The following is a 23,629-nucleotide window of genomic DNA, read 5'->3' on the forward strand; positions in this document are numbered from 1 at the left end:
CTGCAAAGCCCAGACTTCTGCTTGAAACAACACCTGAAGCAAATGCTGCTCATGATCCATGACCCTCTCTCTTGCTGACCCTTGACTTCTTCAGTAGCAGTTTTGGCCTTCCTATTGTCTTTCCCTTGGCTCCACAGACCAGATCACACCTCCAAGCCCGCTGCTACCCCTGATGCTTGGTACGGGGGATGGTAGCTTTCTGCTGCCCCAGAAAGCTGCCCCTGGGAATCTGAGAAGCACCAGCTCACCTGGGGACAGCTGAAGGCCTTCTGGAAAACTGGGATGTCCAGATTTCAGTAGGGTGGCGAGTCATCTAAATGAAGGTTGTGCATTTAGTGGGATGGTCTAGGAAGAGCCTCTTGGCTTCTTTGTTACCAAAGTCAAAATGTCCTGCCTAAGAAACTATCCTCTGCATAAAAGTCTGCTGCTGGGGGCTCACTGGAGCTGCTGAGCAAACCCACTGGTTATTTTTCTGAACAAAGCAGGAGAGCAGACACAAGCTGGGGGCCCATCGTTTTCCCTTTATGTGGAAAGTTTTCTAGGAGACAAAGAGAGGTGGGATAAAGGTGATCCAAATGCGGGGAACACCATGTAAAACAAAAATACAAAGTAGTCCGTCTAAATATACATTAGAAAATGTTTCTTTCTTATGAGAACATGCAAGGGTTAAGTTAGTACCTGTATCCATTTACATCCTATCTAGATGTATGACATTAATGTTATACATTGTATAGCTTATTGTAATAATGATGAAACAAAATTGAGTTGATTAGCATTGACAAAACCTATAAAACTCCCTCAGAGCATGAAAGACAGCTCTAGTTTAATAGTGTTGATGATGACAGTTGCTCACTAAATGGGAACTATGTCACAGCACAAACAAAGTCTGAAAGATGACAGGGGACACAGCACAATCATCTGAGTAATTCACTCATTGACTAAATTTACAAAATTTGGGAAAAGCCTGAATTATTACAAAGGCACTGCTGAGAAAATGTCAGTTAAATTACTGCACCATGGAAACCTCTCTAGTGTGTCAATAACAGTCACATGCAGATAGAAAATGCTGTAGACAAAACAGAGATGTTGACGTTGATGCTGATTGCTGGTCTCCCTTTGAACATCATCAAAACCTTCAACTTGGACCAAATGCCGCAGCCAAGAGGAAGCTGTAACTGACATGTGTAACCCACATGAAGAGTACAAAAACACAGAGAATAATTTTGTCTCCGTTGAAGCAAATCCCAGATGGCAGTCTCCCACACTGGGCCATCAAATTGTTATAGAGTGCCAGCTGAGTGCTAGCACACCTCCAGCAGCAGCTGTGAACAGAACACCTGGCCAGCTGTTTGGTGAAGGGTTACAAGCTGCAATGCTGTGACGAAAACCACCACCAGCGCAACTGAGCCCCTGCCCTCTGGCACCACTCTGACTTGTAATGGTATTGAGAGGCAGTGCTGACCTCTCTGTTAATCTGTCCTCATGCTTGAAAGGAAATAACATTTTTCTATTGTATTATGGGAACCAGTAAAAGCAGTGGGATGCAACTTGCAGAGGATGCTTATGGTTTCCAAACAAATATAAACGCACTCCAGTTGCAGGCAGCTGAAATTGGTTAAATAGCAATTATGTCGGATGCTCCAACTGGTGCAACTTATTCAGTGAACAGAACAAACAAATGCTTTTCATATAGATAATGGATTTGTATCACAGCCAAAGGCTTGCAGAGTCCATCACAGAGGTTAAAAATTCCGGGAATATGTAGCTATTTGATTTCCAGTTTAGCTTTCCACTACAGCTACAAATTTATGCAAAAGTAAAGCTGACTCATAGCTCTGATTATTTCAAATAGTCAATGCATTATACAGAATAGACATTTCCTAGCAATTTCTTGTTTTGGATTCTTTAGCCATTAAATTCCATATTGCAGCAGATTACACTAAAGTAGGGAGGAGTGTTAATAACATCTCCATTAATATCTGACTATTACTTTTCATAACGACATTAAGCACTGTGAAGAGGAGGCTGGCATAACTAGGTTAACATTACAGATATGGAAACTGAGAAGAAGAGCGCCAGTAATAGCAGCTGGTTTATGTTCATGCAGCAAGCTGGTGGCAGAGGTATGAGCAGAGTCAAAGTCTTGTAACTCATAAACTGAGGTACCAGCTCCTATAGTAATCACAGCTTGCCATGAAAGAATAGACTACATGACATAAATTCAAAGGAGATGAAGGCTAAATGCATTTGAGCCTGTATTTGCCAAAAGAGCAATTTTTCTCTTCCTGTAATTCATGTAGCCTCCTAGTAAAAACAACAAGCTCTTGGACATTGGGTAGGATTAAAAATTTCCCAGTGGTCCCTTCATGTGCTGCACAACTGACTTGATGGGTTACCAGCAATAGTGTCTCTTTTTCAGCAGTGGATTTCTTGAAATTAAAAGCATTACAAGCAAACAGAAAGCTTAAAGAGCTCCTTAAAGACAGCACAAGATAAGCAATACACAAAATATCCAAACCCCAAGACCAAGCCAAAAGAAGACCAGAAAAGTAGACTTTCACTTGAGGATTCCTATTTTGCCTATGGGACACCAGCCAGAAAGGCAGAAGATAAAGGGCAGCAGGCAAGGTAAACCAGTGACCAGTTTTATGTTTTCACTAGTAAAGCCAGACTGGCCTGGGTACATCCTGCCCACTGATGTTCTGCTTGAGAGATGGGGAATGGAGGTTGACAGCTGTGGTCAGCCATGAAGAACTGAAAATAACCTCCAGAAATGCTGCTGTCTCAACCTTCTATACAAAGAAAAGCTGTATTACAAATACTTATTTGTATTTGGCTTTTCCTAGGAGCTTTCTCTATGTGGGACTTCTCAAAGGAACAGACATTCAACTTCTCAACAATATGACCACCATCTGTCTTTTCTCTGCTCAATCAAAAAACCTGAATGTTCAATAATCTTCTTGGTAGAGTGGGGGCATTGCTACTACTGTAGTTACAAAGCATTCACAGAGGACTTGACATCTGGAGCATACAGCCACAGCAGACCACATTTTCTTTAACAGACACCTTTGACTTACCTAGCGCTAGCAAAACTAAATCTTCTAACCCAGACACCTAGAAAAAATAACTCTGAGGAAGGAAAGGAAGATCAAAGATTCTTGGTCTATAGAAAATGGAGGCTAAACATGATAACAGTCTTCAAGATGTGGAAAAAAAAATGCAGAGAGGAAACTTCTCAGCAGAGAGGATGTGAACTAATGGCTTCAGCTGTGGCAAGGCAGATACAGGACAGATGTTAGGAAGTGTTTTATAATAGTAGATATAGTGACAGTTTAAGAACAAATTAGGCAAATATCTGTCAGGAATGACAAAAGCATAGCTGTATCACCTCAGGCCACAGAGATCAGCAGCAGGACTTCTTCAGACGCCTTCTAGCCAATACTTCAGTAGCAATGAAAGGCATAGGGTGCCCTCCGACAGCCCCACACTTGTGGGGTTACCTGGCACAGGCCTGGGCAGGGGAACAAATTAGATTCCCAAAGCAGAACCACTGTGCTCCTACAGTTGTCCTGGGGACTCGCCAGTCCTCACTCCCAGGTACTCGTCCCAGGCAAAGCACATGGTGCCCATCTTACTCCAGTTGTCCTTTTCTCTCCTCTTGCTGTACTTCCCACCTACTGCTGATGAGAGGTGTGAGAGATGACAAAGGCCATTGCACCTCCCAGTAAAAGTGGGCTTTCTACAGATAAAATGGAATTGCATAACAGTTGACAAACTGGATAAACATTTCACTCATGGCTCCAGGAGAACTGTCCACGTAGTCTCTCAGTTCCTGAAACTACACCAAAAGAAACTAACAGCAATCTGATACTTGACAATAAAAGACATCTAATGTAGTCTTTTCCATAAAGTGAAAACCAATTTAGAAATAACTGCAAATAGCTGTCATTAGATACACAGTGCAATGAGTACAACAAAAAGAATAATCCATGGAAAATCAAGCAGCAGTGAAAGCCCTTGATCAAATCTACTGTGGAGACTTTGAAGAATGAATTTCAGTCTGAAAGTGTTTTACTGATGGTCTCTACAGGGGCTGCAGTTTCAAGAATCTCCATTGCTACTAATTCACTGTATTAAGCCCAGCAGGATCAATCAAAACTTTAAGGAAGTAAATGGCAAGCTGACTCAAAATTACAAGGTGATTTGGAAAATTGCTTTTTACTATCAAAAATGAAATTAGTATGATGGACTACTCATTCCTGAGAAAAACAGCCACCATTACTTGACTTGCTGGAATAGCCAGAGGATACATTCAAATGCAACTTGCAAGGGCTGCCACTTTTTTAGAAACTTTAAAGAAGTCATTCTTTCCATATTCCATTGACAGAAGAGTATGACTCAACAAACATTTAGAACAAGCTTGTATAATTTGATCACAGGTGAAGAACATATCCTTTCTGCCAAAGAAATCGGTAGACTTTTCAGTGCTCTCTCCCTCTGACTTCAGATTTGAATCTCCTTTGTGCTCTCCAGGGAATCATAATATGAGCACCTGAATAATCCAAGACTTTCAGCTGCTGCTAATGGGGCCCATGTAACTGCTTAAGGATTAGAAGTTAAGGGCATGTGCACTCTGAAACTGCTGTGCCTAGCAAACCAAGGAACAGCAAATGGCAATGATGGGAAGAATTGCTTCAAAAGCCCGGTCCAAGCCAAAGTATCTATGTTTTCAGATGCTAGGACTCTCATCACAGTTTCTACTACACTACTGAACTTCTTGTGGAAAAAGCTGGGGTTTGCTTATGAGTCCTGTCCTGTGCTCTCTTTGAGGAGAATAAAATGGAGCTATTTCAGGAAGCAACATACTACTGAATCTGCATTCCAAATGAACACACAACCATGCAGCAAGCCATATTTTGATATTACATTTTAATATGTTATTACAGAGTGGTACTGGAATAAATGTGTGGACAGAAAAGGACTTGGTGATATTGCTGCATTTAACTATGGCATGTATGACAAGTACAGAAGTGTGTTCTCCTATGTGAATCAGTCTGGCTGAATGATGGGGAGAAAGACAGGGAGATTGATTATAATTTTTACCAGTATTTAGGCAAAGACTTCATAATTCTGCCCTCCTTAGGAAAACAGGAAGAATATGCTGTCTAGCAACCTGAGCAACAGTTTTAACAGGGTGACCCTATACAGAGCTCAACAATCAAAATTTTCACGAAGACAAACATGAATTTTCTTTGGCACTAAGGAAATGCTCCATGAGAAACAACAGGCTTTTGTGTAAAAATAAATTAGCCAAAATGTGCCTTTGCTACAAAGCAGAGAGCATGTTTAACATCCAGAGTTCATTTGTTGAATATCTTAACTGTAGGTATTTTTGCTTGATAATAGGACCTTCATAATGCACTTGGCATTGTAAAGAGGCTATAAGTTAATTTAATTGGGACTTCATAGAATGATAAGTCCCACGCAGCTTGAATAGAAAGAGGTAATCTTTAAGTGATGCATGCTCAGGTTATACTTGTAGGCAAATGTTTTCCCTTCTCAACCAAACATGAATCCAAACACCATACAGAATCACTAAAGAGTATTAAGTATCTAACCCAGAAGCTACAATCTCAATGAACGTAGGGTTTGAACGTAGGTCAATGAATGTAGGTCAATGCTCTTTAGCAAACATTATGGAAATAAACTTCCAGCAATGCTCTTTGTCATTTTTGACCTGTCCAGTCTTCCTTATATTCAGGCTGAGGTGCTCTATAATATTTGCTGACACACGAGCTGGTTTCCTAACGACAGCTCATTTTCTTTGTAATATATGAACACATTATTCTCCACAGTCCATTAGAAACAACCTAAGTGAGCTCTCTCAAATGTACTGTACCCTTTCCTCCTTCAGAAAGCAAGCCCTAGATAAGCTAACTTTTAGGGGAGGAAGAAAGAGGTTGTCTGATTAAAAAAGCCTTGCAAAGGCACAGTAAAGCCACAGCCCAATGGTGACATGTGAGCACTGAGAGCTGAATATCTTCCAGGTTTCATTTTCAAAACTCACAGGACGAAAGAAAGCTCTGCTTCCTTGGATGACAGCTACTAATTCTGGCTTGCTCCTACATTTTGATGGGCAAGGTTGGCATGTTCTGCAGCTCAGCATGCAGCTGGAGATCTTCTTGACTCCTCGTCCACAAAGTTTGCATGCGACTTGGCAAGGTCCAGATGGTGACCCAAGACCATTGCTGCATGGCTGAGCACATACCAACTAGGCTGATCTTCACATTTTAGAGCCAATTGTGAACTATATAGAGGAAGCAAACGTCATTGTGTTTGTGTACACAGAAGTTGCTGTTTCCCTCCCAGATTTTCCTCTCTCCATCGAAAATTTAGTGTATGGCTATCTGCAGAGAGGGGTGAGTCCTTGTCTCGGCTGGATCTTTACGGGAACTCTCAGGTCCAGCAATGTTTTTTTCTAGTTCAGAGCCGTAACATTTGGAGAGTTACAATTCTTAGAATGAAAAAGCCGTATGTGGGCAGCAGTTCCTGAGGATGTGGAGCATGCAGCCTTTCCTCCAAACAGCAGGGCAAGGGAATCTCTGCTGTGGGGTCTGAACTCAGAGGAAACCGGATGTGTCGTCAAAGATTTCCCTGGTGAATTGTTTAGAAAAGCCTAATAAGAGGCTCAGAAGAATATAAAAAAGATGGAAGAAATGGGCCTCAGGGAAATAGGACAAGACACCTTGAAAACCTCAGCACCTGGGTTTATCTGAGATGAAGGTTCTTTCCTGTCTTATAAGGGTAAATTGTCCTCAGTTTTTTGTTTTGCTGGATTTTTGTCCCCTTCAAAACAGAGGGAAACCACTGGGAGTTCAATATCTTAGATCTAAACACCACAATCATTGCAGAGAAACTGAGTCACATATAGCTGAAAACTAAAGAAGGCACTTCAGTTGGTATCCAAAGAGGAAAGCTACTATTACAATTTTATCAGTAGTTTAGATGGAAATCACAGTCCAGCTGATGACATCTAAGTTAGGTGTTCGATTTAGTGTATAATTAATATAAATGACCCAACATTCCCAAGAACACCACAAGCTCTCTATGAGTCACTAAAACCACGCTCACCGCTTACTGCATCTATAACCATCACATGCACTCAGAACAACTGTAAACCCATAAGCCTACTGGCTAATACTGAGGGGATCATAAATTGCAAAGCACTTCAGAGCTTTTGACAAAACAGATTATCATTTCTAAACCCCATAGGCAGAAACAGGTAGACTTTCTCTGTTGTCATATGAATAGCTTCCAGTGCTGAGATTTACACAGTTCATTACCAACAAGATAGGCAGATACAAACTACTTCCTTGTGACTCAATCGCATGACCTTCACTAGATTATCACTGCAATGTTTACAAAGTTCACAAACATTATGTCAGTGAATTATGGCTTCATGCTGCTTTCTCTAAGATACCATGTCTGCTAGAGAGATGGGTCTCTGATTTTCAAGCTCCAAAGGTAGCCCTTATGTTCCAGCACAGAAGCCTTGTGGTGGGTTGACCCTGTTTGAATGCCAGGTGCCTGCCAAAGCCACTTTATCACTTTCATCCTCAGCTGAAGAAAATATACTGAAAGGCTCATGGGTCAAGACAGAGACAGAAAGAGATCATTCTTCAATTGCCATAATGGGCAAAACATACTTGACTCGGGGAAATTATTTTAATTTATTATCAGTCAAATCAGAAGAAGATGATGAGAAATAACACCAGATTTTAAAACACCCTCCTCCCCGCCCTCTCTTCTTCCCAAGCTTAACTTTACTCCTGAATTCTTTACCTCCTTCCCCTCCTGGAGCAGCACAGGGGGATGGGGAATGTGGGTCATGGTCAGTTCATCACATGTTGTCTCAGCTGCTCCTTCCTCCTCAGGGGAAGGACTCCTCACACTATTCCTCTGCTTGAGCATGGGGTCTCTCCCACATGTGACACTACTCCATTTACTTCTCCAAACTGAGTCCCTCCCATGGGCTGTAGTTCTTCATTAACTGCTTCAGTGTGTGTCCCTTCCATGGGGTGCAGTCCTCCAGGAACAGACTGCTCCAGCATGGGCTTCCCATGGGGTCACAGCCTTCTGCGGGCATCCACCTATGCCACCATGGGGTCCTCCACAGCCTGTAGGTGGAGACCTGCTCCATCATGGACCTCTGTGGCTGCAGGGGGACAGTCAGCCTTGCCATGATCCGCACAGGACTCTGCTCCAGCGCCTAGAGCACATCTTCCCCTCCTTTTTCACTGACCTTGGTGTCTGCAGAGTTGTTTATCTCACAAATTGCCACTCCTCTCTCCTGGCTGTACTTGCTGCTGTGCAGCAGCTTTTTCCCCCTGTTGTTAATGGCCTCAGTCTTGGCCAGCTGTGGGTTCAACTTGGACCCAGCTGGCATGGGCTCTATCAGATATGGGGAAAGCTTCTAGCAGCTTCTAGAAGCCATTTTTGTAGCCCCCCTGCTACCAAAACTTTGCCACACAAAGCCAATACAAAACTGTTGGGGATTTATGCGCACTTCACAGGTGTTTAATGAGGCTTACACTGTAAGCGTTCTAAACAGCTCTTGTTCACAGAAACCTGAAGCACATCCAGTAAAGCCAATGGAGCCTGAGACACCTTGATGGAAATATTGAGTGGATCAAAATAATCAGCCTGCCCTTTCCTTCTGTCTCAGCTTTGCTGGTGAATACAAGGCACACCTATACACAGAACAAACAGTCTTGTTTTCTTGCTGTTTCCTCTGTCTTGTGGTGCATTGGGGCCTGGCAGTCAAGACTCACTGATATACATCTATAATTTTTTAAACATTTAGATCAATTTTATTATCTTTCATTTTTTTAATCTAAAAATCTGATTTTCAAGAAAAAAAAGTAGTATGTAATGAAGACATGAAAGCATAATTTTAAAATGGTATTTAATAGTATTATCTAATGACACTCTGAAAGGCAGAAGTCTCATTCTCAGAAGGTATTTAAGTACCTAAATCTCTTTGAGCACCTGGACGCCCTCAAAAAGGTCTGTATTTGCAAAGTTTTTAGGGTTCAACATTCAACGCTATTCAATAAATAGCATTTCAAAGTCAGGTGAGTTATACGTACATGCAGCCTTGAATCTGATGTATTTGCCATTTGGCACCTAACAGACATTAATATTCTCAAACAGTTTGGACAAGGTTTTCCTAAATGTAATAATTAGAATGAAATATTTGTGTTTCTTCAGAAGGTTCTCGGCTTTAAAAAAATGCTACCCACAAGGTCCTTCAAAAGCAAATGAGGTACGAAGTAAAGAAACTTCTGTGCGATACTGTTGTTTACAACTGAGATGAGCAGTGACCTTCTCACTTTGAAGGATCTATGCTGTTATAAGTGCTTATTCAGATATACTGTACATTTACTATAAACCTTCAAGAGGTAACAATTAATTTCATTTTCACAAATGTTTGTGTGTACAGCATGTGCCTCTGCAAAATTTTACAATCTAAACCAGAATATTTTGGAGTCTAATTCTCTCTTCACAGCAGGAGCAGTTCTGCTGTTTAGCAGATCTTTTTCAAACTTAAATCTACAAATGTAATTGATCTACAAAGTCTCTTTTGTATCAAACAACTTTTCTGAGCTGTAAATGCTTGTAGAGTGTTGCTGGTGGTTGCTGCACCCTTCTTCTACTACCCTTTGCTGTTGGTGAAGTTGAGATCACGCTAACACAGGACGATCACCCTGGAGAGAAGTAGGAGGCAGCAGAATCACTGGAGGAAGCACTGTTTTGGACTTTTGCTTCTTAGACTTTACCAGCCAGCCACAGCCAGAGTCCAGCTCCTGGGACAGGAAACCCTTTGGCAGGATCCACTATGGCTGCTCTTTAGGGCAAGGTACAAAGCTCTTTTTAACCAATCACTCCTGAAGGTATTTAACTTCCTCACATTCTTATTTATCCAGGCTTTCATTTTTCAGACTAGTTCAGAAAAGAAAAAACAGTTACCCTTTTCTTTCCCTTCCCTTTTCCTCCATTTTATACATTTTGAAAATCTGTTTCACTGAAGAAAATAACTGCTATGCTATTTAGGGCTGCATGGCCATGTCAGTAGCACTGGCAGCAAGAGCTTTGACTTTCCTGCTCCATGCTGTATTGTGCAGCACAGGTTAGGAAGCAAAAGCATTCAGAAATTTGTCTCGTACCATGCCTTTTCTCAGTAAATACTGAATGCGGTGCTAACAAATACTTACGGCTTTGCTCCCATTACTTGACATGGTAATAAATACTTCACCTAGGAGTGACTTCAAGCCTTTTTGAGTATAAGAAGGCAGTGGCAATTCAGCACTCTCACTTAAAAGATGAAATTATGCTGTCAGAAATACTATCTCTGTGCCAAAAGTAACATGGAAGCTCAATGACAGCAATCCTCATCGTTGCTCTTCTCACTTGCACTGTGCCAATGGGGTTTTGCCTTCATTTTTGTACTCTGAGTTAATTAGCTGTCAAGTTTAACTTGTAGAAACTACTGTGGACAAATTAGTTCCTACTGATGTGCTAGTTATCTTCAGGTTAATGGGAAATCCAGAGCTACTAGTCAGAGGGGTAAATATACTGAATGGGAGAGAAATGCAATCCAACAAAACCACAAAGCAGCCTCAACTTTTGGGTTTTTAGGCCCTTGCTAGAGAAAACAATAAATAGCCCACTGTAACAGCCAAGGGAGGAGAGAAACAGTGATTCTGTGGTATAACAAACTGAGAAACTGCAAACACAAAGGTGGCTGCTCTTGACAGAACAGAAATTTGATGGAACACTTTGGGTAGTTTAAAATCACCATCTAAATTTTGAGATTTCCTAAAATACTAATATAATGCATATTTGTTGCTGTTGGTTTTTGTTTGTTTGTTTGTTTTCATACTAGAATCTTAACATTACAGATTTAGCTATCAAATACTGAGTAATAATCATGTGTTTGGGGATGCAGGAGAAACCCTCCCCTTCTCCAAGCTTTTTCTGCTCAACACACCTCAGAGTTATACAGAAGAAGAGGGAATACCCAATTTTAACCTCGAGTGAAAAGTTCTGGGTTGTCAAAAGAAACAGAAACCAGTTTCTGGTACATGTTGACATCAGAGAGGTCACACAGTCCTTCCTCAGATGCCATGCCTGGCAGAAGACAGCTTTCCTTGGTTGGCAAGGCTCTGGGAAATCGGTTGAGTTCAGTTTGGGCACTTCACGGTCCTACTCTTGGTTGAGAAGTCAGAGAATCACTCTATTATACGTATTGTATACACAGGCCTGACCTTTTACTTTTATGTATTACACCAAGTACTATTTAAGTGGTTATTTACACCATGCTGTTCTGCCAGAACAAACTTTCCCATCTACATTCCAAACAAAAAGATCAGCACGCCAGCATCACTTCAAACTAACATTTCTTTGAAAAGCCTTCCTTGCGGGAAAGGACTGTGTAAATACCTGATTTACCACTTCCCCATTTTGACTAGTTCTCAGAAGAGGTGCAGCGTCTGCCTGCCATCACCTGCTCTACCTTGCAATTACAGGCAGCTTCATTCTTCTTTTGGTTCCCCAAACTGAGGCGTGCTGAAGCAATTTGGATTTTTGAAGTCATCAGGCCTATCTCAAAATGATCTCTCTTCAGATTAGGGTAAAAATTTAGGCACTATACTGCATTGTGCAAACCCACACTGTCCAAGGAAGAAGGAAAGAGCTGCTTTGGGCAAAGTGAATGCTGTCTGCCTCATCTGCAAAAAGTGTCAGGCTTTTAAGAGGAGAAAACAGACTACAGTGCTGGGTCAGGGAAAGAGGAAGACACCTGGGTCTTCCTGACTCTGGGCAGCAACAAATGGTAAGTATTTCAGCTGAGACCAAACTTACTCTGTTTGCTTTTCAGTCCTACACTTTACTAGAAATTTCTTTTTGGTCTGAGTGATGCTGTAGCAGCCAATGGCTCCAGAAGAGGATGACCAGCTTCAGTCATCAGTCATTTGGCCTCAGCATACCGGACACCATGCACTGTCTGGTTTTGAGCTGGGAAACAGCATGATCTCAATGACCTTAGAATGATTCGTTGCACTTGAAAATGTGCTTCAATGAATTCTCAGGCATATATAGAGAAGCACCAGTTGGAAAGCCTTTCTAGCCAGTAGGAGTCATGTTTTACTTCAGCAATGTACTAATTTAAAAATACATAAGTTTATTTCAGCAACAGATTGGGACTGCTACTGCAATGTGAATAAATATATACCAAATAAAAGTCCTATAAAAAACACCAAGAAGTGAAGAAAGCATGCAGCTAGAAAACTCCGAAGCCCTGTTTTCTTGCACCCACAATGTATGTAGGCAGTGTTTTTTGTCTATGTTTTTTTAAAACATTTACTATAGTGAGGAAGAATTTTGGAGGGTAGCAAAAACATATTTGTGCACTCTTATATACCATGAGACAGCAGCAATGTAAAAAAAATGACAAAAGCAGTCAATGACAAAGTAGCACAGAAACAGAGACTGCAGCCACTGTCCCAATCCTTACCTTTCAGAGTTGCCTTCTTAAGTACCTTCATAGCATATAGCTGACCTGCATCAGATCCTTTGATTTTCCTCACCAGAAATACCTGTAAAAAGTAGATATCTTGTGTAGATCAGTATTGAACTTCCAGTTACAAGCCTTTCTGCATTTGATAGAGGAATAGATTCAGAAATCCTAGTGAAAATTATTAGCTGAAAGTAGTTTGTATCTATTTCACCTGCAATTGGTTGAACTAGCTCTGGAAAGCTTCATTTTTAAGCCTTTATTCCCTCACAAAGAAACTACATCCAACATTATTAATTACCCTTACCCATTCAATCAGTATGTCCACATCTCTCCATATTCTGACCAGCTTTACATGAAAAAAGTTACGTCTCATTTGTGCTTAGGAATGTGCAGTGTCTCAAAACTATTACCATCAACTAAATTAAGGTGAAAAAATAATTTGGTTTAATTTATGCCATAAGCCATGAATGGTGACTAGACTAAGTTGTGTTATAACTGAAGCAAAATGTTCAAACAGCGGAAAATCTGGTTGTGCATACTTAAAAAAAAAAAAAAAAAGAAGAAGAAAAAAAAGTAAGACTTTTAATTAACAAATAGTTTATTATAATAAAGACAATTTTCGCTGTTGTAGTTGCCTATGTTACACCTTCTGACGGTGTAAAAATTTGTCATTGAAATAAAATAAAATTGTAGCTAAAATTGTGATCTTTTTTGTCTTACTCTGCAGCTATTTCTCTTCTGCTCCTGAGTGCATCTGAACACTAGAGGGGTAGTGAACAAAGGAATCAGTAATTCAGTTTGGTCTTTATAAGACTTTCAGTATTTTAATAACTGAAAGTAAAATAAAGAAAACTTCTAGCTGATTCCTAGGACTCACTCTACTGAGGTCAGAAATACCAGACAAGAGTGTCTCTCTTTTATTTCAGCACTTTGCTACTGGACAGAAGCATGAAGAGAAGCCAAATACAAAAAGAAATGTAAGGCCACATATGTAGCATATACATGTAACAAGATAAATTGTCAAAGCCTAGCTAAGGTAACATAACTAATGAAAGCTTAATTGGATTACAAAAATCTGTGGCAATTATTTTATTCCTTGTGTGTTCAGGAGCCATGCAGCTTTCTTAACTGCCGCCACCCAAAATATAAGAAGACAAAAAAAGAACAGAGGAAGTCTGTTTCTAGCACATTATTTGCAAGTTGAAAGACTCTTCCTCCTGCAAAAAAGGATAGCTGTAAAGAGATTATAATTTTCTGAAACAATCCATAAGGAAATGTTTGTGGGGAGAGAGAACAACTTTTAACAACTAGCTAGAGAAGCTAAAAAAAAAAAAAAAAAGCTAAATTATCTTTGAACACCTCAACCAGGGCTCTTACATCTGCACAGCATAACAGCTACACCACTTTTACAATAAGATTGGATACCTTTTTGGTGAGACTTTCCTTTCCAAGATGTTTCCTGTGCATAAGAGATATGCAGAGTTCCTCAGCTGAGCTGCCCTAACTGGCTGAACTCAGGCACATGTTGCTTGTTCCCACCTCCTGTTTCCCAGTTCAATGAACACACAGATATCTCTGGTACTCACAACTGTAGGAACAAATGATGAAATCTGGATGCAACAGGAACACATAAGAATTTCTGCAGTGTTTTTCATTAACTTTCATGGATAAATTAAACTCAGCTGCTCCAGCATTAACAGGAAGTCAACTCGTTTAGAAGTTTGGCTAGACAGAGAAAAGTTGGGATATTTTTCTATCTAGACTAAGTAAAAGATTTAATTTTTGCATTACATTGAAAGAAAGAAAGAATAAAGTCAAAGGCAAGCTTGCCCAAACATTAGTTTTTTAGTTGTATTATTATTCTGTAAAAATGGTTATATCCCAAAAAAACACAAACCCTTAAGATTTTAAGCTGTACTGCACATAGAACAGCACAGCATGCTGCACCTGCAAAAATATTGGACTACAGTTCTATAAATATCTGCCGTGTAATCTTGCAAAGCTCGTGATACCCATATTGCAGTAATAAGCAAAATTATCAATTTACGTTACTAGTCACTAGTCAGCTGCTCCCTGTAGCAGAGGATAGAGCACTTGTCTGCATTCCCTCCAAAACAGATGAGTCAAGAACACTGTGTGCTGTTTCAGAGGACATCAAAATAATCATCAAACCAAAAAGGAAACAGAACAAATGAAAATGCACTGTATTGCAAAATGAAGTTGTCCTTCTGATTATTCTTAAAGTCACATTGTGACCACCAAGTGGTTTTGGAGTGATTACTTGACTGGTTACATCAGCTATACCAGACTAGTTTGCCAGAATAGAACAGGCATGTGGCTGTTCAATTCCCAGCATGACTTTCAATTCTCCAGTTTAACAGGCATGCAAATGCCTCAGGTTAGTAATACCTGAACTACCAAAACTCCCTTAGCTGGATAACAGGTACACCACCTAAATCCTAACCTAGAAAGCTGACACCAAAGACATCTTCTCTAATCCTGCAAGAAATTGTTTAGGCCTCAGGTGAACAACTTGTAAACCAACTGGTTTCCACCCCCAGAGACTTATGGATTTGAGTAATTGGCTCACCTACACAAATGCACAAGAAATACAGTGCAGACTTCCCTTCTTTGTGTCTTTTCTGCTCTGAGTAGTTTACTGACCTGTTTCAAATATTATATGGAAAGTGATTTGTAATCACAACCAGCTCCAAACAGGTGTAATGTCCACACACACATTCTGATCCCCCAAGTGAAATGGGTGGAACATGTCCCAGAAATCAAATCTCCTTTTGGGATGGTGACAAAGACTAGGCATTTTACTTATAAGATGTTTAAAGTTAGAAGGTCAAATCTGACACTCAATAACAAAATACATCAGTACAATCTAAAACAGCCAAAGAACCATTTCTATACATTTTTTACATGAATATGAAAACTGGCCATTCTATCTCAGTTACTTTTGCAAAAGACTATTTCTTCACTTATTATTCTCCTTCTTGTACTGAATCATACACTAAATCTATTTTTGAGTTGTCTGATTTTTCATATGTCTTTAATATTTAAAACTCAAATATCATTATTGTACTCTCAAGCAATTCTCTAGATCAAAACTTGGAAGCGAATGCTAACTTTTAACTTTCCTAATTTCTTTCATCTCAGGGAACTTCTAACAGACTTATTTATCAATACAATCCTGTGATAGTCAGGAAGTTGATAAATACTCCCAATATAGCTTCTTTCAAGAATAAAACTAAAGGCCCCGACTCATTGTTAGAATGCTCACTTTTGTGCTGACTACCTCAGCAGATTTTAGGTGTGAGTCAGTTCCTCAGGTCAGACAGAATGATCCACCATGGCAGGCTGGGAAATATTTTTTTAAAACCTGACAAAATAATATATCTAAAAGCATAAATACCTCCACAGAATCGTAGAATACTTTGGGTTGGAAGGGTCCAACCCCCCTGCGATGAGCAGGGACATCTTCAACCAGATCAGGTTGCTCAGAGCCCCAACCAGTTCCACAGGACTGCTCTCAACCCCTTCATGCTCCAACCTGTATTGATACTGAGGGTTGCCCCAACCCAGGTGTAGGACCTTGCATTTGGCCTTGTTAGACCTCATGAGGTTCACATGGGCCCACTTTTGGAGCTTGTCCAGGTCCATCTGGATGGCATCCCATCCCTTAGGTGTGTCAACCGTACCATTCAGCTTGGGCTCACCTGCTTGGTTTAAATTAGGCTCACTGTTCCACACGGTTCAAAGTCTTATATATTTAAACTATGGAAAGAGGTTAAGTCTGAATTGATTCCTCCCTATTTCTCTCTGTCTTTCCTTCCTATTCCTATTTCTAACTAACACACCACACTGAACAACTGTCTTTGTGATTAAGAAAAGCTCAGACTTCAGATAAAAATGTTGTTTCTACACAAATTACCTTGTGGTCATAAAGGCAGGTACTTTTTCCACCACTCCTCCCGCCCTGGCCCTGCCATGCTCTAGCCACAATGATTCCTCTCTTCAGCACTAGTATTTGACTCCACAATCTTTTTAGCAAAACATATGGGCCTCTGAGTGTGACTTAAAGAGCAGTCTGGGACTTCAAAATGTGCTTGAAATTCCATCTGTCCTCACCATGAATTGAGCAGCTCAGTTCTTTAAGCCATTACATCTTCCACCCAAGCAGCACTAGCACAGTCACCTCCCTGGTGGATAGGTCAGAAAAAGGGAGCGAGGGGTCTAATTTTATAAAGTGATGCTTACTAACGCTCACTTGTGCTCATTAGCTCAGGCCCAGAGCCATAAGCACTGCTTCCTAAGCTGTTTTATATAGAGGAATCCAGCTAAAAGACAAAAGTGCAATTAAAATGAAGACAGAAGGGGTTTAGGTCTGCTTATCTGCCTTTACAATATAATTTATATGGGGACAGTGTTACCAGTGTAAATGAACTCAGAAAAAGGACATGACATTTTCGATGTTGCTCTAGGTGATTAGATGACATTAAAAATTACCTTTCCATATGAACCTTGTCCTAATACTTTCAGCAGCTCAAACTGAGAAGGATCTGCTTTTTCAAAACCTTCTTTCACATGATGACTAATGTCTATTTCCTTCACGATACCTTCTTCCTGCAAAGGAAACAAAACCAAAATTCCCAAATTAGAGCTGTGATCCTAAGGAAACATGTTGCTTATTAAAATCTCATCTTCTGTGATGCTACACATCATGTACACAATCATGAATGAAATTTTGAAAACAGAAACAAATGCTTGTCCAAATATTCCATATGTCTCTTTACTGGCTGGGGAGGGTAATGTCAGGACATCCAGGCCTGCAGATTCTGTTTATTGAGCCTCAAGACATGACTAGGTAAAGACAGAATATGCAAGCTGAAACACAGAAATACACTGCAGAGCTCAGTGTGCCTATCAGAGACCTTGCTAGCAGAGTGGCATGTACTCAAATCCATATTATAGAGGCTCCAGAACACTCCTCTCCACATACTGTCTCATTCTCCCTCAAAGCATAATTTAAATCCATCTTAAGAAGCTCCCTTAGTTTTAAGCAGTGATTCTTCTCATAAGCAGGCAATCAAAAAAAGGCACAGCTAAAAGAGGGTCTCTCTATTTACCTCAAAGAATGGGAAGTTACTACCTGTAACCTTCTAAACAGAAAACAAATTAATGATCTAGATGTGAAAATGGAGTGTTGGTAGAAGGAAGAATGACACACACTTCCTTGCTTGCAGGAATTAGCTTTAAACACTTTGGTTTTTCCAGGTTCTTTTGTTAAAATATTTCCATTGCACATTCTTCCAAGACACCCCTTGAACCAGGACTTTTCTCTCACAAGCTGTAACATATGGCATTTTGTTTAGTTGTTTGTTTTATGTTACTATGGCATGTTCCTCTAAAAGGAGAGTGACTGGATCATGTGAGACCCAGAGGGAGAACACAAAGTTTGCAGCAACCCAGAAAGTCATCAGGCTGAAAAGAAATCTGGAAGGAAGGATCTGCTCTTCAAGGACATAGTGGTGAAGGAAGATAATATTTACTTGCCCTTTTATTTCTGTAGCGTTTTTACACCTAAATTTTAGCTTTTTTTTTTTCTACTCAAACTATTTGTTCTGACTTCTCTACAACTAAAATGAGGACTTTGAGTAAAAAAAAAAAATTGTTTCATCTCCCTAAAGTACAAGAATTTCTTATGTAGGAACAGGTTTGAGTATTTTTGCACCCAACAGAAATAATTGGGATCTCAGAAACATCAGTTCTAAATGGAATTTTGCTGCAACTGCCATTTTTCCCTGAGAAAATATGTTGACAAAACCTGGAAGTATAATATTTGTTAATCATTCTTAAAAATTAATGTGAGGAAAATAGAAATGACATCCTAAAAAGAAAGTGCATTCACAGAAACATTTGGCCAAACCGCATTCATTTACTAAGCAAGAACAAACTGGATTCCCTTCTCCTCCATAAAAATTGTTGCCACTTTCCACCAGTTGTAATTTTTCCTATGCATGGCTATGTACCCCGATTGCTCTCTATACTGTGGCGCTATCCCTCCTCTTTCCTATCCTGCCTCTTTACACTAATGTGCTTTGGAACAGGAACTGTGTCCTCTTCTTGGTTTAAAAAGTTTCCTCTACTTTGTGAATGCTTCCAAAATAATGGAAAATAATAATCATCTGACAACAGCTCATTCTTCTCATCCTTCTTCTTCTAATTTAAGGTTTGCCTGAAAGGAAATGCTCAAATCCAATGATCAGTTTGCACAGAGATATTCACAGGTTTTCGAAGTATATAACTGCCAGGATTGCTCCTCTTGTTTTTCTGGCTTTAATTGCTGTGAGACACAGAATATCTTTCTGATATTGAAAACATTCTTTTTTTTTTCAATTTTTTCTACCTGACAGAAACAAGAGTAAAGTGATACAAATTCAATACACCGCATTAGCTGTTTTCTAAGGAAACCAGGAATAACCCCCATGCTGTTATCAAAGGCTTGACCAAGTTCTGAAGTGATGAACTTTCATACTGAGGGACACACATCTCTGTGTAAACTGCCTGTAGCTGAGAGACTTGCACACTGGTGATAACATTAGTCTGAGCTTAGCCTGCACTGTCACACCACTGCTTAGGTAAAGTACCTGGGCTGCAGGTCCCACCACCCATCTTGTTCAGTGGTTACTCACTAAGGCTAAAAATGACTCCCCATGGAGTCAGGGTCCTGCCAAATTTTACAATGCATTTGGTGAACAAAGCTCTGAAAAAGAAGAAACTTACCGCAATTTTATATACAGCAGATATGTCCCTCAGATTTACTTCTCCTTTGAGCTGACACCTCAATCTCAAAAACTGTGGATGACATCTGCCACCTTAAGTGAACAGTAAAACCCTTTTAAATTCAGTTGGGTTTTATTTCAGCCTGAACCGTGGAATCATTTCAGCTCCATTTGCAAGCTTAAATGATGAGTGAATTTCAATTTATCCATTCATACTAGTCTTTGAAGTCACAGGCCTACAACCTTAAACATCTTTCTCACTGTATAATTAAATTTAATATAACATGTTTAGGTTAATGGAATGTGTTCAGGTACAGGAATATATTGGAAGTATTAAAGTGACAATGCAGCTTGCTGGAAGAATGCTTAAAAAATGCTAGACTTCCCACAGAATAGCATAATTAATTCATAACTTGCAATAAAAACAACACTTTAATTACATGCATCTTCAATTAAAATCTCAGGAAAATATTAGGTAAAAGAATGGGACTTAATAAAAGGCCTAGGAGTGTTTATCAGAGAAGCACACCATTTAAAGCTGGAAAAACATTTTTAGATTATGTGACTTCATAAAAATATAAACATGTTGTTTAGAAGGGGATTCAAGGGGTCATATAGTCCAACACTCCTACCCAAAATATCACCAACACTTGGTCAGGCCAGCTGGGTTTTGTCCACTGTGCTTCTCAGTGTCTCAAACAATGAGATTCGAACTACTTCCTACAAAAGATGATTCTCTTTTCGATTTGCCCAGCTCAGAAATGCCCACAGTAATGTTGAGCTGCCTGCTCCATGGGTCCTTAGAAGGAAGCAGGATATTTTTCTACGAAGACAGGATTTCCCATGGATTTCCTGTGGTCTCCTCACTAGAAAGAAATAGCAATGCAGCACTGAAGAAAAGCATGCCAGACAGCTCTTTTTTCACCAATTGCCACTACAGTGGCCTTTTGAACAAAGAGGCAGACAGCATTTTAAGCTGGTATGACAAACTGGGGCAAAAAGCCAGACTGTCAGTACTTGAGACTGAAGATGGACACAGCCCCTAAAAGGAAATACACACTGATGTGTTTGCACATGTGCATCCATTTTTCTTACACATATTTCTATATTCTCTTTACTTATTTTGTTGCATGAATTCTGGAATTACTTCTGTTTTTTTGCTTTACATTACTAGAAAAACAAAACAAAAAACACCCCAAAAAAATGACCAAAACAGTTTTATGGTTCCCTTTTAATATTCTTACTTATTTGGCATTTTCCCCTATCATTTATATCTTTTGAAATTTCCCTGTTTTAAACTAACATGGAATGTGGCATTTTTTTCTCAGGTACTGATGATCAGAGTGAAACACAAACTATCAGTGCATAAGCATTGTGGGCAGATCTACCCACTATTTTTGCTCTGAGCTGTGCCTTAGGGATTTTTTTCACTGGTCCAGCAAGTGCAGCATATCTGCATTAGCAATCTGCATAACAACAATAAAACTCAGGCAAGAGATTCACAACAGAGATGAAGCCTCCACACTGAATAAGCTGTTTTGATGGAGAGGATTTCACTCTGGGAAAAACCATGAGCCAACTTCCAAAATGGTTTTGATCAGAGAAGTTGGTGGAGTCAAAAATGAATGTTCCACAGTTTGGTTTTGCAACAGCTGCACACAGCAACCCAGGCTCTTGCTCTTGGCCTGATGCTGCATATAGCAGGGGTGCTTGACTTGATGAAGTTTAATCTTTCGTAAACTTCTCTAAATATTTATTTTTGCACAAAAAGCATCGTCCTGTGACAAAAGTGAGATGGATGTTCTCAGTGGCTTGAAGAAACCATGTGGTCAAGCAGCACAGACTAGGGGAGGGAGGGCAGTGAACTGGAATACACAATGAAAAAAGCAATGGAGAGTGCTTCTCTGTGCTGATACAAGAAAGACCTGATACATATGCAATGCAATATAGCGTGACACTATATTGCATTGTTCACGCAAAGGTTTTCCCTCCAGCCCTCCAAGCTGGAAGAAGTTTTGGACATACAAATAACCTAGTATTTGAATGGAAAGGCGATTTTGATCTCATTTCCTTTGGGAAATAGGAGAACAGAGGCTCTGTTCTCACCCTATGACTGCGGATGGCACAGATATATCTGTTTTGGTGCTTCCTAGAGGCAGCTGCTCCCTGTGGCACTGATGTCACCTCAGTTCCAAGATTTCCTCACACAGATCTTGGGAGAGGGAGATGCACTAATGGTCCATGGCTGCCCAAGAGCAACCATAGAAAATTCTTCCAACTGCGACAATACTTCCTAACTCACTGTCATGTGTCTGACCAGAATCGGAAAGTGTAAGGGTATAGACCTAGGAATGGGGTATCAGCTATACAGCTTCTTGTCTTGTCTGCTCCACAGCCTCTCAGCAAACATTATAGAAATACTATTTCCTAGAAAAATGAGAAGAATAAACCCTTTTGGAGCCTGGTCTGGCTCTTCCCCAACAGGTTTGTGAAGGAGCAGATCTAAGGTCATCCTCAAATCCAGAGACTGCCTTATTTCTGCCTAATATATTTCAATTACATACAAAAACTTTCCTCATCAAGACTTCCTGAAAGGATCTGAAACATCTGGAGAGGGCGTCATTCCAGAATCAGCTACTTTTAGCAACAGACAATTTTATGCAACCATATCACATGTTCAAAAAGTTATGGCGTTAACGTAAGATGAGTATTTTTTATTCCTTGCCTGGCTATCTGCTCACTAGCACAGGATCAAGACTGCCATGCAGGTATGGCCATAAGGAAGGGTAAGCTTCATTTTCCAATAAAATTATATGCAGTTTTGATATGCAAGTTCTCCAGTATTCAGATTTGTTGGGCTTTCATGCTTTAGAGATTCAGGTCAATGAAGAAATGAATGAAAATGTGGCAATAGGAAATAATAAATAATTGCAACTCTAAATAGAATTTATTTGTTGGAGAGAATCATTATTCATCTACAGCATATGCTCAAGATATAGACCTTATTTTGTTACCAGTCTCTCCATTTGGCAGGTTATCACCTAATATAAACACAAATTACAACTATTTAACTTTCAAGTATCACAGACAACACAACATTCCAAAATAACATGGTTCATTAGGAAAGCATGTTTAAAACTCCAATATGGGAATAGTTAGCACAGGATATGTCTGATAAAAATGAGGCCACATTTCCACCTCTGTTTCACAGGTTTTTATCTGTTCAACCCATAGGAGAGTAATTTTCGTCAAGATATAATAGCCTATTCAAATGTTGCCTAGCACAGGAAATGAATTGCTGGCCTCTGTTCTGTTCTTTGAGGATAAGCATCCACATTGAAAAAAAAAGAAGGAAAAAAAAAAAGTATAGCAGTATTTTCATTAGCCTCTTCCCAAGCCAGTGTCCAGCAGCTGGAATAAAATTAGAAAAACAAATCTTTCATTTTAAATGGTTTGTAATCCAAGTTTTGCCTTCTGTTGTGGTCTAGATAGATGTAAACTAAGCAATAATACCTTAAATAGGTCTGGTTCTTTTGTCCTCTACTGTCAAATTACCATTTGCTTTAGCAACAACAGATTGGACTTACTGAGCCCTTATAGAAGTATCTGGAACTGGACATTGTACCAGGTCTGTATTTGGCCTTCAAGCATAAGGTCACCTACCTTCTCAGAAGGTCATATATAGGTAAACAATACCAAAAAATTTTTAGCAAGGTTGGGATTTATTTCCCAGACCTTCCACAAATGTGAACAAGAAGTGTTATCACACTACTGGAAAACAAAAACCTTAAAGTATTTTCTGTAGAGTGCAAAATTATCAGTCTCTAATAAAGGCACCAGACATATTTCCAAAGAGAAAACATATTACACTTTCTTTAGCGCATCTCTCCAGCTCTACTTTTTACGATTCTTTTTTTTTTCTTTCTTCTCCCTAATGCATGTCTCTACAGCTCGGGTTCGGCTGAAAGCAAACAAACTAAATGTGAAGAGAGGAATCACAGAGAGCAAAAGAAGTGGATACAATCTACTGGATAAATTGGTGAAGTCCATAGTGGTTTGAGTATTTGGGAAAATTGGGTTCAATTTGTTTTGCTACCAGATCTCCTATGTATTTTGATTAATCACTTAGGGTTGGACTCAACTAAATAAATTTATAGCACAGGAGACAATGTTTTGAAGGCAGGCACTTCACAAATAAAAGAGGTCAGACAAAGTCACATCCTAAAAGCGCACATTTCTCTCTGCTGACTCTGAGAAAAGCCTG

The 23,629-nt window shown here is 39.7% G+C and overlaps 1 protein-coding gene across 2 annotated transcripts in view; it reads right to left on the bottom strand.

Moving 5' to 3' along the window:
* The window catches only part of RPS6KA2 (ribosomal protein S6 kinase A2), a gene marked incomplete at both ends in the record, with an annotated part of 290,115 nt that overhangs the window by 79,082 nt on the left and 187,404 nt on the right, over positions 1 to 23,629 (bottom strand). For both annotated transcript variants that reach the window (XM_080341014.1, XM_080341015.1), the window contains 2 exons: positions 12,575 to 12,656; positions 17,090 to 17,206. In XM_080341014.1, the coding sequence (XP_080197140.1) occupies positions 12,575 to 12,656; positions 17,090 to 17,206 (199 nt within the window). The remainder of the gene's footprint in view (positions 1 to 12,574; positions 12,657 to 17,089; positions 17,207 to 23,629) is intronic.

Source organism: Nesoenas mayeri (assembly GCF_963082525.1).
Source record: "Nesoenas mayeri genome assembly, chromosome: 3".
Classification (NCBI taxonomy): Eukaryota; Metazoa; Chordata; class Aves; order Columbiformes; family Columbidae; genus Nesoenas; species Nesoenas mayeri.